At 45.6% G+C, this 13,565-nt stretch overlaps 1 protein-coding gene across 1 annotated transcript; it reads right to left on the reverse strand.

The window, feature by feature from the left end:
• Positions 1–3,946: 3,946 nt before the first annotated feature.
• C8H16orf78 (chromosome 8 C16orf78 homolog) lies at positions 3,947–13,253 on the reverse strand. Its single transcript, XM_053400213.1, has 5 exons — positions 13,022–13,253; positions 12,539–12,685; positions 7,449–7,602; positions 5,895–6,288; positions 3,947–4,220 (listed from the first exon to the last, which is right to left on the reverse strand). Exons 1-5 carry the CDS (start codon positions 13,085–13,087, stop codon positions 4,073–4,075), a joined length of 909 nt encoding a protein of 302 aa, XP_053256188.1. The 5' UTR covers positions 13,088–13,253; the 3' UTR covers positions 3,947–4,072.
• Positions 13,254–13,565: the final 312 nt, after the last annotated feature.

Consider the following 13,565-nt stretch of genomic DNA (forward strand, 5'->3'; position numbering starts at 1 on the left):
CATGGAATCTTTCATTTTCGAAGTGTTTTATATACATGGATTGTACAAGTGTAATGGAGTGCGGAATGTGGTTGTGGTGCTTTGCCAACAGATTTCAGATACCTAGCCCAAAATTGTGGACCGTGTTGATTTTCAGCAATGGGGAACGGGCGGATGATGCACAGATCCCGCAACACGTGGCTTTGACCCAGCCTGGTTGAAAATTAAAAACTTGATTTCTCTCTCTCTCTCCTCTCTCTCCCCCCCTCTCTCTCCTTCCTTCCTTCCTTCCTTCCTTCCTTCCTTCCTTCCTTTGACCTCATCAACTGAAAAGGACTCTTCACACTGCTCAATAAGGTAGGATCAGGGCCAGATTTGGGTTTGATGTGGCCCTAAGCTACTGAAGGTAACAGGGCCCTTTATATGTCCAGCTGTCCTTTGTCTACAACAAATTGTCACTGTTATTTGTGTTGAATATATACTATATGGTAATTTAGTATCGAAAGCCATTTGTCACTATTGCTGCATGTAGGTTTTATTTTATTTGTTTTTTATCTTATAATTTGGAAATGTACATCCAGTGTTTTTTTCTTTAATTTTTGGGGGGGCTCCAAGAGAGTGGGGCCCTAAGCTATAGCTTGTTTAAGGTAAAGGTACCCCTGCCCGTACGGGTCAATCGTGTCCGACTCTAGGGTTGTGCGCCCATCTCACTTAAGAGGCCGGGGGCCAGCGCTGTCCGGAGACACTTCTGGGTCACGTGGCCAGCGTGACGAAGCTGCTCTGGCGAGCCGGCACCAGCGCAGCACACGGAAACATCGTTTACCTTCCTGCTATAAAGCGGTACCTTTTTATCTACTTGCACTTAGGGGTGCTTTCGAACTGCTAGGTGGGCAGGAGCTGGGACCAAAAGACGGGAGCTCATCCCGCCACGGGGATTCGAACCGCTGACCATGCGATCGGCAAGCCCTAGGCGCTGAGGTTTTACCCACAGCGCCACCCGCGTCCCATATAGCTTGTTTAGCTTTAGGTAAATCTGGCACTGGGTAGGATGCCCACCTAAGCTCCATAAGTTGATTGTGTTCTTCCACAAGAACATGTATGGCACCATCCAACATGATGGCTTGTCCTTGGATGCCTTCTTGATAAAGAGCGGTGTGAAACAGGGCTGTGTTCTTGTGCCAACTCTCTTTGGAATATCCTCCTCGTCACTCTCATATGCCTTAAGCTCAATGGAAGACGGCGTGTACATTCATTCAAGGAGGAACGGAGGTCTGTTCAAGCTGGCATGCCTCCGTGCCAAGACAAAAGTGTGGCGAGTCCTTTATCCGAAAGATGTTGTTTGCAGGCAGCGTGCTCCGAGGAAGCTCTACAGAGGCACACCAGCCATTTTGCCTAAGCCTGCATGGAGTCTGGCCTTACTATCAGCATTGCTTTTTTCGGGGGGGGGGGGACAAACAGGGGTACGCATACCCCTAAATATTTTGTGAATCTAAGTTTGGCCTCATTGAGGGACAATATTTCAATATGAGTAGGAAAATGAGAGTACCCCTAAACATTTTTTTTTAATTAGAATAAAAGCACTGACTATCAGCCTAATGAAGACCAACTTCCTGTAGCCGTGGGTGAGCAGAGCTGGAAGCAGGCTGCAAGCTGAGAAGCTGGAGCCACAGGCCCAATCTTGATTTGTGTGGAATCCAAACTATGACCAATGGAAAAGCAAGGTCTCCTGGAGTGTTAATTCTGTGAGCCCCTCCATCTTAGGCTCAGGTTGTATATAAAGGTAAAGGGGTAAAGGGACCCCTGACCATTAGGTTCAGTCGTGGCCAACTCTGGGGTTGTGGTGCTCATCTCACTTTATTGGCTGAGGGAGCTAGCATACAGCTTCCGGGTCATGTGGCCAGCATGACTAAGCTGCTTCTGGCGAACCAGAGCAGCGCACGGAAATGCTGTTTGCCTACCTGCCAGAGCGGTACCTATTTATCTACTTGTATTTCATACTTTTGAACTGCTAGGTTGGCAGGAGCAGGGACCGAGCAACGGGAGCTCACCCCATCGTGAGGATTCGAACTGCCGACCCTCTGAATGGCAAGCCCTAGGCTCTGTGGTTTAGCCCACAGTGCCACCCACGTCCCATTACATTTATATAGGCTGCCCAATAATATATATTTCCCTGGAGAGGAGGACAGATTCCTGTATTGTGTGCCTGCCCCACTTTCCTTACCTTACTACATGTTCCTGGCCAAAAATTGTATCTGCTTAAAAAGCAGTGCCCCAGGTTGTATATAGGTGTAAATAAACCATATATCTTAAAGACACCACGGTCTCTGCTGACATTCATTCCAGGGAAACCAAACCCTAAGCACCTGCAATCCCTGGAATTTTACCCCATTCAGAGATTGGGGTAGCGTGTAACAGTTCCTTTCACCCTTCAGTATATATTGTGTTATGGAACTGTGGCCTTTGACTGGTATACTGGCATGTCATACTAAATTCCATTTACACCAGTGGCTGTGGTGTGACACAGCAACAAACATAATTGGACAATGTTGCTACACCTTTCCCACACCAACATGCTTCTGTTTCCCCGTGATTCCCCCCATGAATTCAACAGGAAAGAACCCCAATTTTTGTCACTTTCCTCCCATGCTTTTCTAGGTTAAAGGGTCTGCAAATGCCCCCCCCCCCTTTTCTGGAACTGAATAACACGGAATCAAGTGCACTTTTTGACCAATAAATCCGCACACTATACTGAATTTCATTTCCACCAGTGGGCCTGATGTGACACAACGATGTCAACTTCGTTAGACAATGTTGCTGCTACTTCTCCCTTTCTGTACACACATGCTTCTGTTTCCCCATGAAAACAGGAGGGCGAAAATGTATGCTGGTTTACTGCCCCAAATTTTGTCACTTTACTCCAGCCTTGCAGCTAGACTCATCTGTGAGACAAGCTTTAGGAGTAAACCCTGGGGGATTTTTTTTTACCCACTGCCTTGTGGGACATTTTCAGGAGAAGAAAAGGCTAAGGAGTATGCCCTACACAAATCCAGAGTGGAGTCCCTAAGACGGTTGGATGGCACCTTGTATGTCTCCTTCTGGCAACTCCTGCAGCTAAACCGATGCTTTCCTTTGGACCACATCAATGAGGCCAAAATGGAGGTCTTAATGTCTGGGCAGCCCAGGAGCTCCATACACACTGCCTAGGTTTGTGCCCCAGTGAGGTCACTTTGGTGCTCCTAACGCAGCAAAAACAATATGGGAGGCAGCCGTTATGTCTCTGCCGCCACAGTGGGCACTGTGATCCTCCAACGGTTTGTCTTGACCCTCAGAAGCACACTCCATTGTATCTTGAAACAGACAGATGCCAACACAACAACACACTGCAGGTTAAGGGGGTTGCAAACAGATTTTTTTCTGGAATTGAATAACATGGAAATGAGCACCAAAATTGCCTCATATTCCATTAGTTTTCCAGAAGTGGCTTTTATGTCATGTGAAAGCTCAAATGCCGAAATTAACAGGTAGGGAAATGTTGGGGGCAGTGGAATAAACTGACGGGTGGACGCTACCAGAGTTACATTTACCCATTTCGCCCTATGGACTGAGGCTTCCCATTGAAAGATAAAAAGGCTGTTAATGGTCTCCACATTCTTGCCTCACTTAGGTAGGCTAAAACAAGCTAGTCAGTGGTCATTGTGTCTTCTGGGATATGAGTTCTAGTTTACAGCAAGAAACAACAACCTTAGAGCAAAGAGCTGCCATTCCAAATATTTCAAGGCAACCAGAGCAAATGCAGATGAATAGGGAAATGCATCATTTAATTTGACTTTTAGATCAGTTTTTGACCTGTTTCGCTTTTTTGGGGGGGGGGAGGGAATAACTATTATTTTTTTATAAAAACCATTTCAGCTCACAGTTTGACTCATAGTGAGTGCAAGAACCATTTTATCATTGCATCACGAGAACACACGCCCCACACGCTATTTTGACTCCCAAAAGCGACCGGCTCTTCCAAGTATAGGTGATGGTGGAAATGTTCCCCTAAGAGGCTGTCTTCTAAGCAATGCAACCGAATTTGGGCAGCAGGCCCAATCTACAATACCTTGCTAGGAGTGGATGAGAGCACCTTACAAACATCAATGTCTGATGCTTTCATATGAGGATGCAAGTCAATATAAATCCCAGCTTCCTTGCACAGCTTCAGCAAGGTATCAATATTGCTCTGGGACAAACGGAGGTACCTGTGCAAAGAAAATAAGAGGGAGGGATACTTGTAAGTCACATTTGTTAAGAGGAAAAAAATCTACTGCCCTGGATTCTCTAAGGTAAAGGGACCCCTGACCGTTAGGCCCAGTTGTGGGCGACTCTGGGGTTGCAGCGCTCATCTCGCTTTATTGGCCGAGGGAGCCAGCATGTGGTCATGTGGCCAGCAGGACTAAGCCGCTTCTGGCAAACCAGAGCAGCGCATGGAAACACCGTTTACCTTCCTGCCAGAGCGGTACCTATTTATCTACTTGCACTTTGATGTGCTTTTGAACTGCTAGGTTGGCAGGAGCAGGGACCGAGCAATGGGAGCTCACCCCGTCGCAGGGATTCGAACTGCCGACCTTCTGATCGGCAAGTCCTAGGCTCTGTGGTTTAACCCACAGCGCCACCTGCATCCCTTCTGGATTCTCTAGTTCACCATTAATTCTAAGTCAGGGCTGGGGAAACATTTGGTCTTCCCAAAGGCCAAGGATGATGGGATTTATAGTTCGTTAGCATCTGGAGGGACGAAGGTTCCCCACCGCTGTTCTAAGAGATGTGGCTGGTGCCAGCATCTGACAAAACAGGGCCAATATGCAGGGCCCAAGGATAGTTGAGGGGCTCTCCCACCTTGCTCCAATCCTCCTCCTGATAAGCTAGGGGGCAGGTGGTGTAACTGGATGAGCAGAGTAAGCACAACAGGAAGTAGGCAAACAGACTGGGTGAGATGCAGAAGATGAACTGGTTTGAGGACCTTGGCAGAGGAATGAGCCAAAGAGCTGCAGAAAACAGGAGAGACTTGAGCAGCCTTCTCCAACCTGCCATACTCCAGAACTGCCATTGGCCCAAGCCAACATGGCCCATGTTCAGGAACAATGGTCCAGCAACATCTGCAGGGCATCATGTTGGGGAAGGCCGGACTAGACACACAGCCAGGGAGTCAAAACTGGAGCTGCTGGCCAGCCGGCTATCCTCTTCCTGCCTTTTTTACAGTGCCTTCTGAGAGTTGGCACCATAGAGCAGCCTAGATTGGTGAGCCCGCAAGGCAAGGTTGGTAGTCAAGGAACGATTCACAACTCCAAAACAGTAATCAGTTCACCCTCTTTGCTCGTCTCCCCATGCTTGTCAAAAAGTGGATTAAGGAAAAAGAAAAGCCCTATTCTGCTATTATGCTCATGAGTATATAAAACACATCAGCAGGGGGGAAGGGGGTGAGTGAAGCAGCTGTGGTCCCACCCATAGGATGGGAGTTGTAGTTCAGCAACATCTGGGGACCCGAGGTCAAATAATGCTGATGCATGAGGGCAGTGATTTTTTTCTGGGGGAACACAGGGGGACGCGTACCCTTAAACATTTTGTGAATCTAAATTAGGCCTCCTTGAGGTGCAGTATTTCAATATGAGTAGGAAAATGAGAGTACCCCTAAATATTTTTTTAAAGAAAAAAGAGCACTGCATGAGGGTGCAATGGATAACCCTTTAAATTCAGAGTTCTGTCACCACACAGGAAGACTTTGCACTGTTCTCCAACCTGAGTTGGGCAACAGGGGCAGCCTGTTCCCCACTATCGTGTTGTCCTTACTTGTGAACACCTGGATAGGGCTAAAGTGATGTAGGCATCACAGAGTGCAGGTTCTACTTGAGGGTTGCCCTTTTTTGTTTCTTGCTAACCTGCAGCTCAAAAATTCTTCAGGCTTCATCTCAGGCAGCATCTTGAGAGGCTTTGAGTTCTCTTCCTCCCATTCTTTCTCCAGCAAGCTTTTGAGCTTCTTCTGCAAGGCTGGGAATGCAGAGAGTGGCTTATGGAGAAGCAGTGTTGACATTGAGACCCGGTCTCCCCTCGCTGACAACCTTTGCAAGGAAGGGAAGAATGCTATGGCTTCTTGGAGTGATATGCTGTTGTCCTGGCTAGGCCCCCCGGGACTGCCTCCCTTCCTGGTGTCTCTGTAAGGTTGGAACCCATGGTAAACACTGTTTCTGGGTGCAGTTACGTGTCTGCCCGAGATGGTCTGCATGGGCAAATCCATTCCACTGAAAGGTGTGAGATCCTTGGAATTCTTCCGGTCTGAAAAAGATCAAGCACTTTGCTCAGAAAAGCAGCTTCTGTTTGCTGGTTTTGATTTTCTCATTGTTTTAATTGTTTTTACTACCCATCTCAATCTCAAACCTTTTATTGGCATATAGACAGAATTCTCAAAGTCATAAAATCACTCAGCAAAATCTGCATCTCACAACTAAAACACTGTTGTATGACATTCACAAATCTTCATTACCCATTGCAGAAACCTGGCAACTATCTCCATCTTATTCCCATCCTGGGTTAGGAAGGCTACCTTACATTCATCTAACTATCACTCCCTGCTAACAGTTGTTTTTACTAATAGTTTTATTGCTTTATTATTTTTGTAAACTGCTTTGAGGAACAGACATCATGCAGCGTCTCTAAGAGTGCCAATTCTGCAGATCAAAGAGGTCAAGAGGGCATGAAAGGGATAAGGTGATCTTGCAGGTTCAGGGTCAACAGCTTCTGGAAGGCCACAGGTCCCTCACCCCTGCTCTAAACCTAACCAAACCTGGCAGGGTGGAGCTGGGGAACCCCAGACTGGGTCTTATGAATGTGATGTGGGATGTGAAACACATAGCAGTCAAGTACAACATTCCTAGAATGAACATGCTAGGGGATGCTTTGTATGCAGTCAGGAGAAAACTTCCTGTTTCCCCCTGAGCTGGGACAAACTTCCTCTGCATGTGACTAGAGGTGGGTGTGGCCTCATCTGGACTAGTTGTCCTGGGTTACAAGAGCGATGCAGGAAGCACATGTTCTCTTCCTTTTGCTCTTCTCCATTTTGCTGTTCTATTTGTGAGCAGAAGTGGCTGCCTGTTCGCAGTCACTTAGGAACTAACTCCCTTATGGGATAGTTCCACATGTGTATATAGTTTTGTAACCTAAGTCTGCCTTCAGGAATCCAACCGTGAACTGAATGATTGTAACTACTTTTATATTTACTTTAACAAGACTGTCGTGTCTCTTCTTTTTAAGAAGGATAAGAAGGGATCTCACCAGGAATCGAGGCCCAGACGAGCCTGCAACAAGCAAACCGCTGTGCGTTTAAAGGGGAATGTTACTCTGCTAAGATATAGGACTTGCTAACGTAAGTTAGGAAGGATATCATTAAACAACATATCCTCTCCTGCATCCCTGAACATTCCCACAGTAATTCCTACCATTGCTTGACCTTTTGGTTGGGAGTCTCAGGAAGCTCACAAAGTTGGGCAGATGGTCACCAAACTGGGTCCAGGGGCTATCGAAGGAATCTTTCCGAGAGACTGTGCGAGTGTCTGTGAATTGATCTTGGCTGGACGCAGGGTGGCTGGGCGTCTGAGGTGAGGAAAAGGAGCATATTTTCTAATTTATTTGGGGATCACGCCTTGCAAACATTAGACGTTAAACATAAGTGTCCCCTGGCATTTTGAAAATCTCAACTTTTTTTTACACACACCCATACCCTCACACAGACTGTTCTCATTACCATCGGCTCCTTGCTGTGGGGGTGCAGTTTCTGCCATGGCTCATTTCCACCCCAGGTAGCTTATAATCTAGCCTTACCTTCTCTTACATGCTTTAAATGTTTGGTGACAATGGAGCCTTTGGTCAAAGGCAGAATATTATGGGAGCATGACTGGTATGGCTGCACTGGGTGCAGAGCCTCAGGGATGCCACAAGTATTATTTAGAATGGAGAGCGAGAGGCAGGGGGGCACTGAATTTTGGCACTGTCCTGGGCGCCACTGAAATTTTAGAGCCCTAGGCTGGCCACTGCTTTGGTCTGATCCAGTGATGCCTCTTTTTGATGTTCTTGCAAAGTCTATAAGATATATGTTCCTTGTTATTATTGTGCATTTTTAAAATAGAGTCACATTAGGCACTTGATCCCCCCAACCCTTTTCAAATGGCAGGCACTCTTTCCCTTTTCACCGGCAGCTGGTGGGTAAACATGTTGCTGCTTCCTTCGCCCTTAAAAAAAAATGTTCACATGGGAAAGTGTGAGACAGATGGCAAAAACAGATAAACGTTTCCCAAGAGATGCTAATCAACTACTTAAGGAAAATATGATCGAAGGGTCTTAAGGGGCAGTGATGAAATCTTTCTCTGTTTTAAATATAGAGGGTGGCAGGAATTTTGGTTCTTTCCCAACAGTATTTTTCCAAGGGATGTTTGGACCACGTTCAAGGAAGAAGCTGCGTTGGATTATTTTAATTGCTGTGTTTTAACAACATGCCACATCCAAACGCTCCTTTGAACAAAGACTGTAAAAGGTGATTCTTGACTTTGAGAAAAGCGAGACGAGCCCCTTCTTCATCTTCTGCTCATTTTCAAGTTTGCAGGTCCCCTGGGGAGGGATTGCAAACTTTTATATCCAGCTTTTGTGCAGTTGTTCAGTCCCAGCTCCTGCCCACCTAGCAGTTCGAAAGCACATCAAAGTGCAAGTAGATAAATAGGTACCGCTCTGGCGGGAAGGTAAATGGCGTTTCCGTGCGCTGCCCTGGTTTGCCAGAAGTGGCTTAGTCTTGCTGGCCACATGACCCGGAAGCTGTACGCCGGCTCCCTCAGCCAATAAAGTGAGATTAGTGCTGCAACCCCAGAGTTGTTCGCGACTGGACCTAATGGTCACTGGTCCCTTTACCTTTACCTTTTTTGTGCACTTTATACTGGGTGATGGAACTATATTGTTACAAATGCAGCCCACTTCCCTGAGTGGTGAGAAGATCTGGGGAAAGGGCAGACTCAGGTTTGGTTTCCTTTTGCAGGAGAGATCACGGAAGAAATACAATGCAATATTCAAGTGTATTTACAAAAATGCAAGCTGGCATAAGAGTCACACTGCTATAAATCCATTGCTCCATTTAAGGTCTATAGCCAAGCATCATAGCAGCACAAGATGCTCTCAGGTTAGCACTGCCACCTTAATTCTTTCTCTTTCTTTTGGTCAGGATGCATTCAAATATGGGGAAAATAGCATTAGTTTTCCTGATTATAATGCTAGTGCTTCTGTGCTATATACTAGTGTTCCTTTCACATGGCAGGACCTGTTGTTTAATGGAACTGTGGCTTGTTGACTTATATGCCAATGCGTCATGCTAAATTTCATTCGCACCAGTGGGCGTGGTGTGACACAACAATAAATGTCACTGGACAATGTTGCTACTTCATTCGCAGGATTAATGTAAAGGCATGCAGTGATATAAAATTTATTTGTATTACATTGGATAAATAATAATTAGGTTCTGCTTGGAGATGCAGCAAATGTATTATAAACATAAGTAACCACAGGAAGGGAGGGAGGGAGGTCAAAATGGGGTTTTGAAATTCGATGTAAAATTACTTTATTGTTTGATGTAAAATGAAAAATGAAATTTAAAAAAGAGGCAATGTTGCTACTTCCCCTCCATTTCTGCACATGTGTGCTTCTGTTCCCCATGAAAACATCAAGAAATAACTTTATGTTCCAAATTTAATCACTTTACTCCCGTGGTTTTCTGGGTTAAGGGGGCTGCACCCCCCCCCGAAATCAAATAGCACAGAGTGCTAAGCATATACTATGTTCCTTTAGTTTTCCAAAAGTGACTTTTACATTGTGTGAAACATCAGATATAATGTAGAAATTAACAGTTGGGGAAATAGCGGGGGAAAGGAGTATCAGGGGTCTGCAAACTTTTTCAGCAGGGGGCCGGTCCACTGACCCTCAGACCTTGTGGGGAGCCGAACTATATTTTTTTGGGGGGGGGAATGAACGAATTCCTATGCCCCACAAATAACACAGAGATACATTTTAAATAAAAGGGCACATTCTACACATGTAAAAAACACGCTGATTCCCGGACTGTCCGCGGACTGGATTTAGGAGGCTATTGGGCTGGATCCAGCCCCCGGGCCTTAGTTTGCCTACCCATGGAGTAAAGTGTTGTGTGAATGCAGCCTGTCTCATTCCAAACACACATGCACACACTCCCTATTCTGGTGTTCACACACAGAGAGATCTAGCTTAGAGCATGCTAGCAGGGGGTAGGACAGCTGTTTTATCCCAGAGATCCCTCTGGACCTCTCCCTTTGAGAAAGCATCGACCATCTATGCCTGAGCACGTAGCTGGGGACCTGCTCAACAGGAAGGAAGTTAAGGACAGGAGGTCCTGTCTGTAACATTAGTCAGAGCAGGGAGGTTGAATGCCAGCGGTTACAAGAGTCAGGCAGCTGCTCTGGCCAATGGACTGAACCAAAGTTTACACAGTGGTAAAAGTGGGTATCGAGGATAGATTTGAAGGGGGGAGGAGGGATAGGGGAGAAATCCTGTTCAGTTCACATTTTAATGTGAGCCTACCTCGTTTGCACTTCACCAAAACAATATGCAAACCAAACCACATCTGCCCATCAAAATCTACACATTTCAACATTTAATGATGCAATGCTTCAACGAAGAAATCTGTACAAAGGATTTGTGTCTTAGGGGGAAATGTGCAAAAAAAATATATATGAATGCATTTATGCATGAAAATCCTACTGAAAAAAATGCATTCTAGTAAAGGAAATTGGTTGTCAAAAGATGCCTATTAGAGAAAATCACATGCAAAGATGCGTTATCTGGGGATAAATGCTTATGGAAATGCCGGTGCAGTTTTTGGAGGGGACCTTTTTTTTTTTAGGAAAAAGTTCAGCTGGCAAACTGATGTGAACAGAACTTAAAGTTGGGAAATTGAGAAATAGGAAGAAACTGAAATTGACAGAGTGCTCCACTCCTGCTCCTGGGCCAGTAATTTCACTGTCTTCTGTGTTCTTTAGAGGCACAGAAGCAGGACATTTTCTCCCTCTTTCTCTTGACATCACAGAGCAAGCATGCCCAGACCCACCTCTCAAGTCAGGCCTATCTGGGCATGCTGTTCTTTTCCTCTCTATCACCAATCTGTGGTTCTTCTGACTTTCTGCTTGGAATCATAGCAGTTAATGGAGTATCCTGAGACTGTAATAAGCAGGTGCAGTACTGATGAATACAGCATATTGTGGGGAGGGATTCCCTCACTAGGGCTGTGATTTAAGAAGTGACGGACTTTTGAATAACTTCAAACCCCCTCCCCCAAATATGCAAAAGCTCCTCCTTTTCATTCACAGGTGAGGCCATTGGGGCAACAAAGCTGTCAGAACACCCCGCCCTGTGTTTAGTATTAGGAGGAGTTTGGTGTTAGTGGTCATGTTGCATTTGGCTGTGACTAGGGATTTGTTGGCATTTAAAAGTGAACCTATCTAATTTGCGCTTTTGGGAACAGTATGCGAACCAAAATACAGCTATCTTTTGAAATTTGCACTTCTCTGAATTCTTGCAATGTACCTCCCCAGCCATGCAATGTGTACAAAAATGCATTTGCACTAGGATAAAATGTCTGTAAAAATGCACACATTAGTGAAGATCGTATGCAAAAATGCATTATATAAGGCAAAATTGCACATACAATTTTGTGTATTAGGAGAAATCTGCATTTAAAGTATGTTTCTGAACACAATTCAAAGTGTTGGTGCTGACCTTTAAAGCCCTAAACAGCCCAGTATACCTGAAGGAGCATCTCCACCCCCATCGTTCAGCCCGGACACTGAGGTCCAGCACCGAGGGCCTTCTGGCAGTTCCCTCACTGCGAGAAGTGAGGTTACAGGGAGCCAGGCAGAAAGCCTTCTTGGTAGTGGTGCCCACCCTGTGAAGCAGCCTCCCTCAGATGTCAAGGAAATAAACAACTATCTGACTTTTAGAAGACATTTGAAGGCAGCCCTGTTTAGGGAAGTTTTTAATGTTTGATGTTTTATCGTGTTTTTAATATTCTGCTGGGAGCCGCCAAGAGTGGCTGGGGAAACCCAGCCAGATGGGTGCGGGGTATAAATAAATTACAATTAATAATAATAATAATAATAATAATAATAATTTTCATGGGGATTTAAAACAAACTTACAAAAATAACAAACTAATGTGGAAATGTGGGCACCTAAACCTAAGATGAATGAATGAGAAGCTGCAGCCAAGAGATTCAGCCATCTATAGGTGTGTCCTATAGAACCAAGAATGGAGCTAAGCAGAGAGGTGCAACATTTTGTAGCTAAAAACAAAACAACCCTCTTTCTTATGAGTCTGTGGTTTCTGCATTGTAGGGGGTTGGACTAGATGACCCTTCAGGTCCCTTCCAGTTCTACAATTCCACTATTTGAGCTGTGTGTATATAGACAACTAGATGAGCAATGTTTCTATAGTGCCATCCTGCCCTTCCAGACTTCTTCATTACCTTGTAGTATAATGTTTTATAGGCTGAAGAAGAGGGTGAGATCTGTGCTTGTTTCTTCAGCCACTTTTTCACCTTCCTCTCCTCTTGCTTCAGCAGGTTATCATTAATCGTCTTCATGGAGTCAAGAGACCGCCGGATCTTCTTCAGCTGAAGAATTTGGGAGATAAGAACATGTGTGAACACAGGGAGCTCCCTTGCACTGTGTATGACCATTAAGCTATTTAGCTCAGTCTTGTCTGGTCTGCCTGGTAGCAGCTGGTAGTCTCTCCCAGCCCCAACTGGAGATGCTGGGGATTGAACCTGGAACCTTCTGCATGTAATCTATTACACCACTGTGCTGTGGCCTTTCTCCTAGGCCTGGTTGCTTGCAGGACCTTAGATCTGAGCTATCTAAACAGCTCAGGCAAAAGCAGGGTGTCCCCCACCCCCTGTTAAGTGCCTGGTCACTCGAAAACACATGCAGATAGTTTCCCTCCTCCATACCTGAAATGCCTCTCTCTCATTGGAGACGCGCAGGGACTTTGCCCTTTTGTTTTCAAGCCAATCCATACTCCCCAGTGGCTTCCAGTTTCTTTCCCCCGTGGTTCTGATTTAGTGGAAGCCAAGGCACCAGCCAGGGTCAAGGTAGCCAGAAAAGATCTGAATCAGTTGCCTACTGCCCATCTTGCCAGTCTAAAGCCATTGGCTGAGCCACGAGGAAGGTGAAACAGCGGCTCATGAACTGTGATGCAACAATCTGTGTGCTTCCATGACTCTTGAAAGCGTTGCCTTGGCAACTAACCTGAAACCTTGAAAGGGACTGTGGTATCATTAATAGATAATTAGTCAAAGGATAACGATCGATGGCTCTTCGCTGGAGTTTTCATAGAGGCATTTTTAGCTTTGTCTGTTAATATTGTGGTTGACAGAAGCTTATATCATTGTGAGTTGCGTGGAGTAGTGGTAGTATCCACCACATGCTGCAGATAACAACTCTCATTGGCCATGCTGGCTGGTGCTGATGGGAGTTGTAGTCCCAGACATCGGG

This window comes from Podarcis raffonei, chromosome 8 (genome assembly GCF_027172205.1).
Source record: "Podarcis raffonei isolate rPodRaf1 chromosome 8, rPodRaf1.pri, whole genome shotgun sequence".
Taxonomy (NCBI): Eukaryota; Metazoa; Chordata; class Lepidosauria; order Squamata; family Lacertidae; genus Podarcis; species Podarcis raffonei.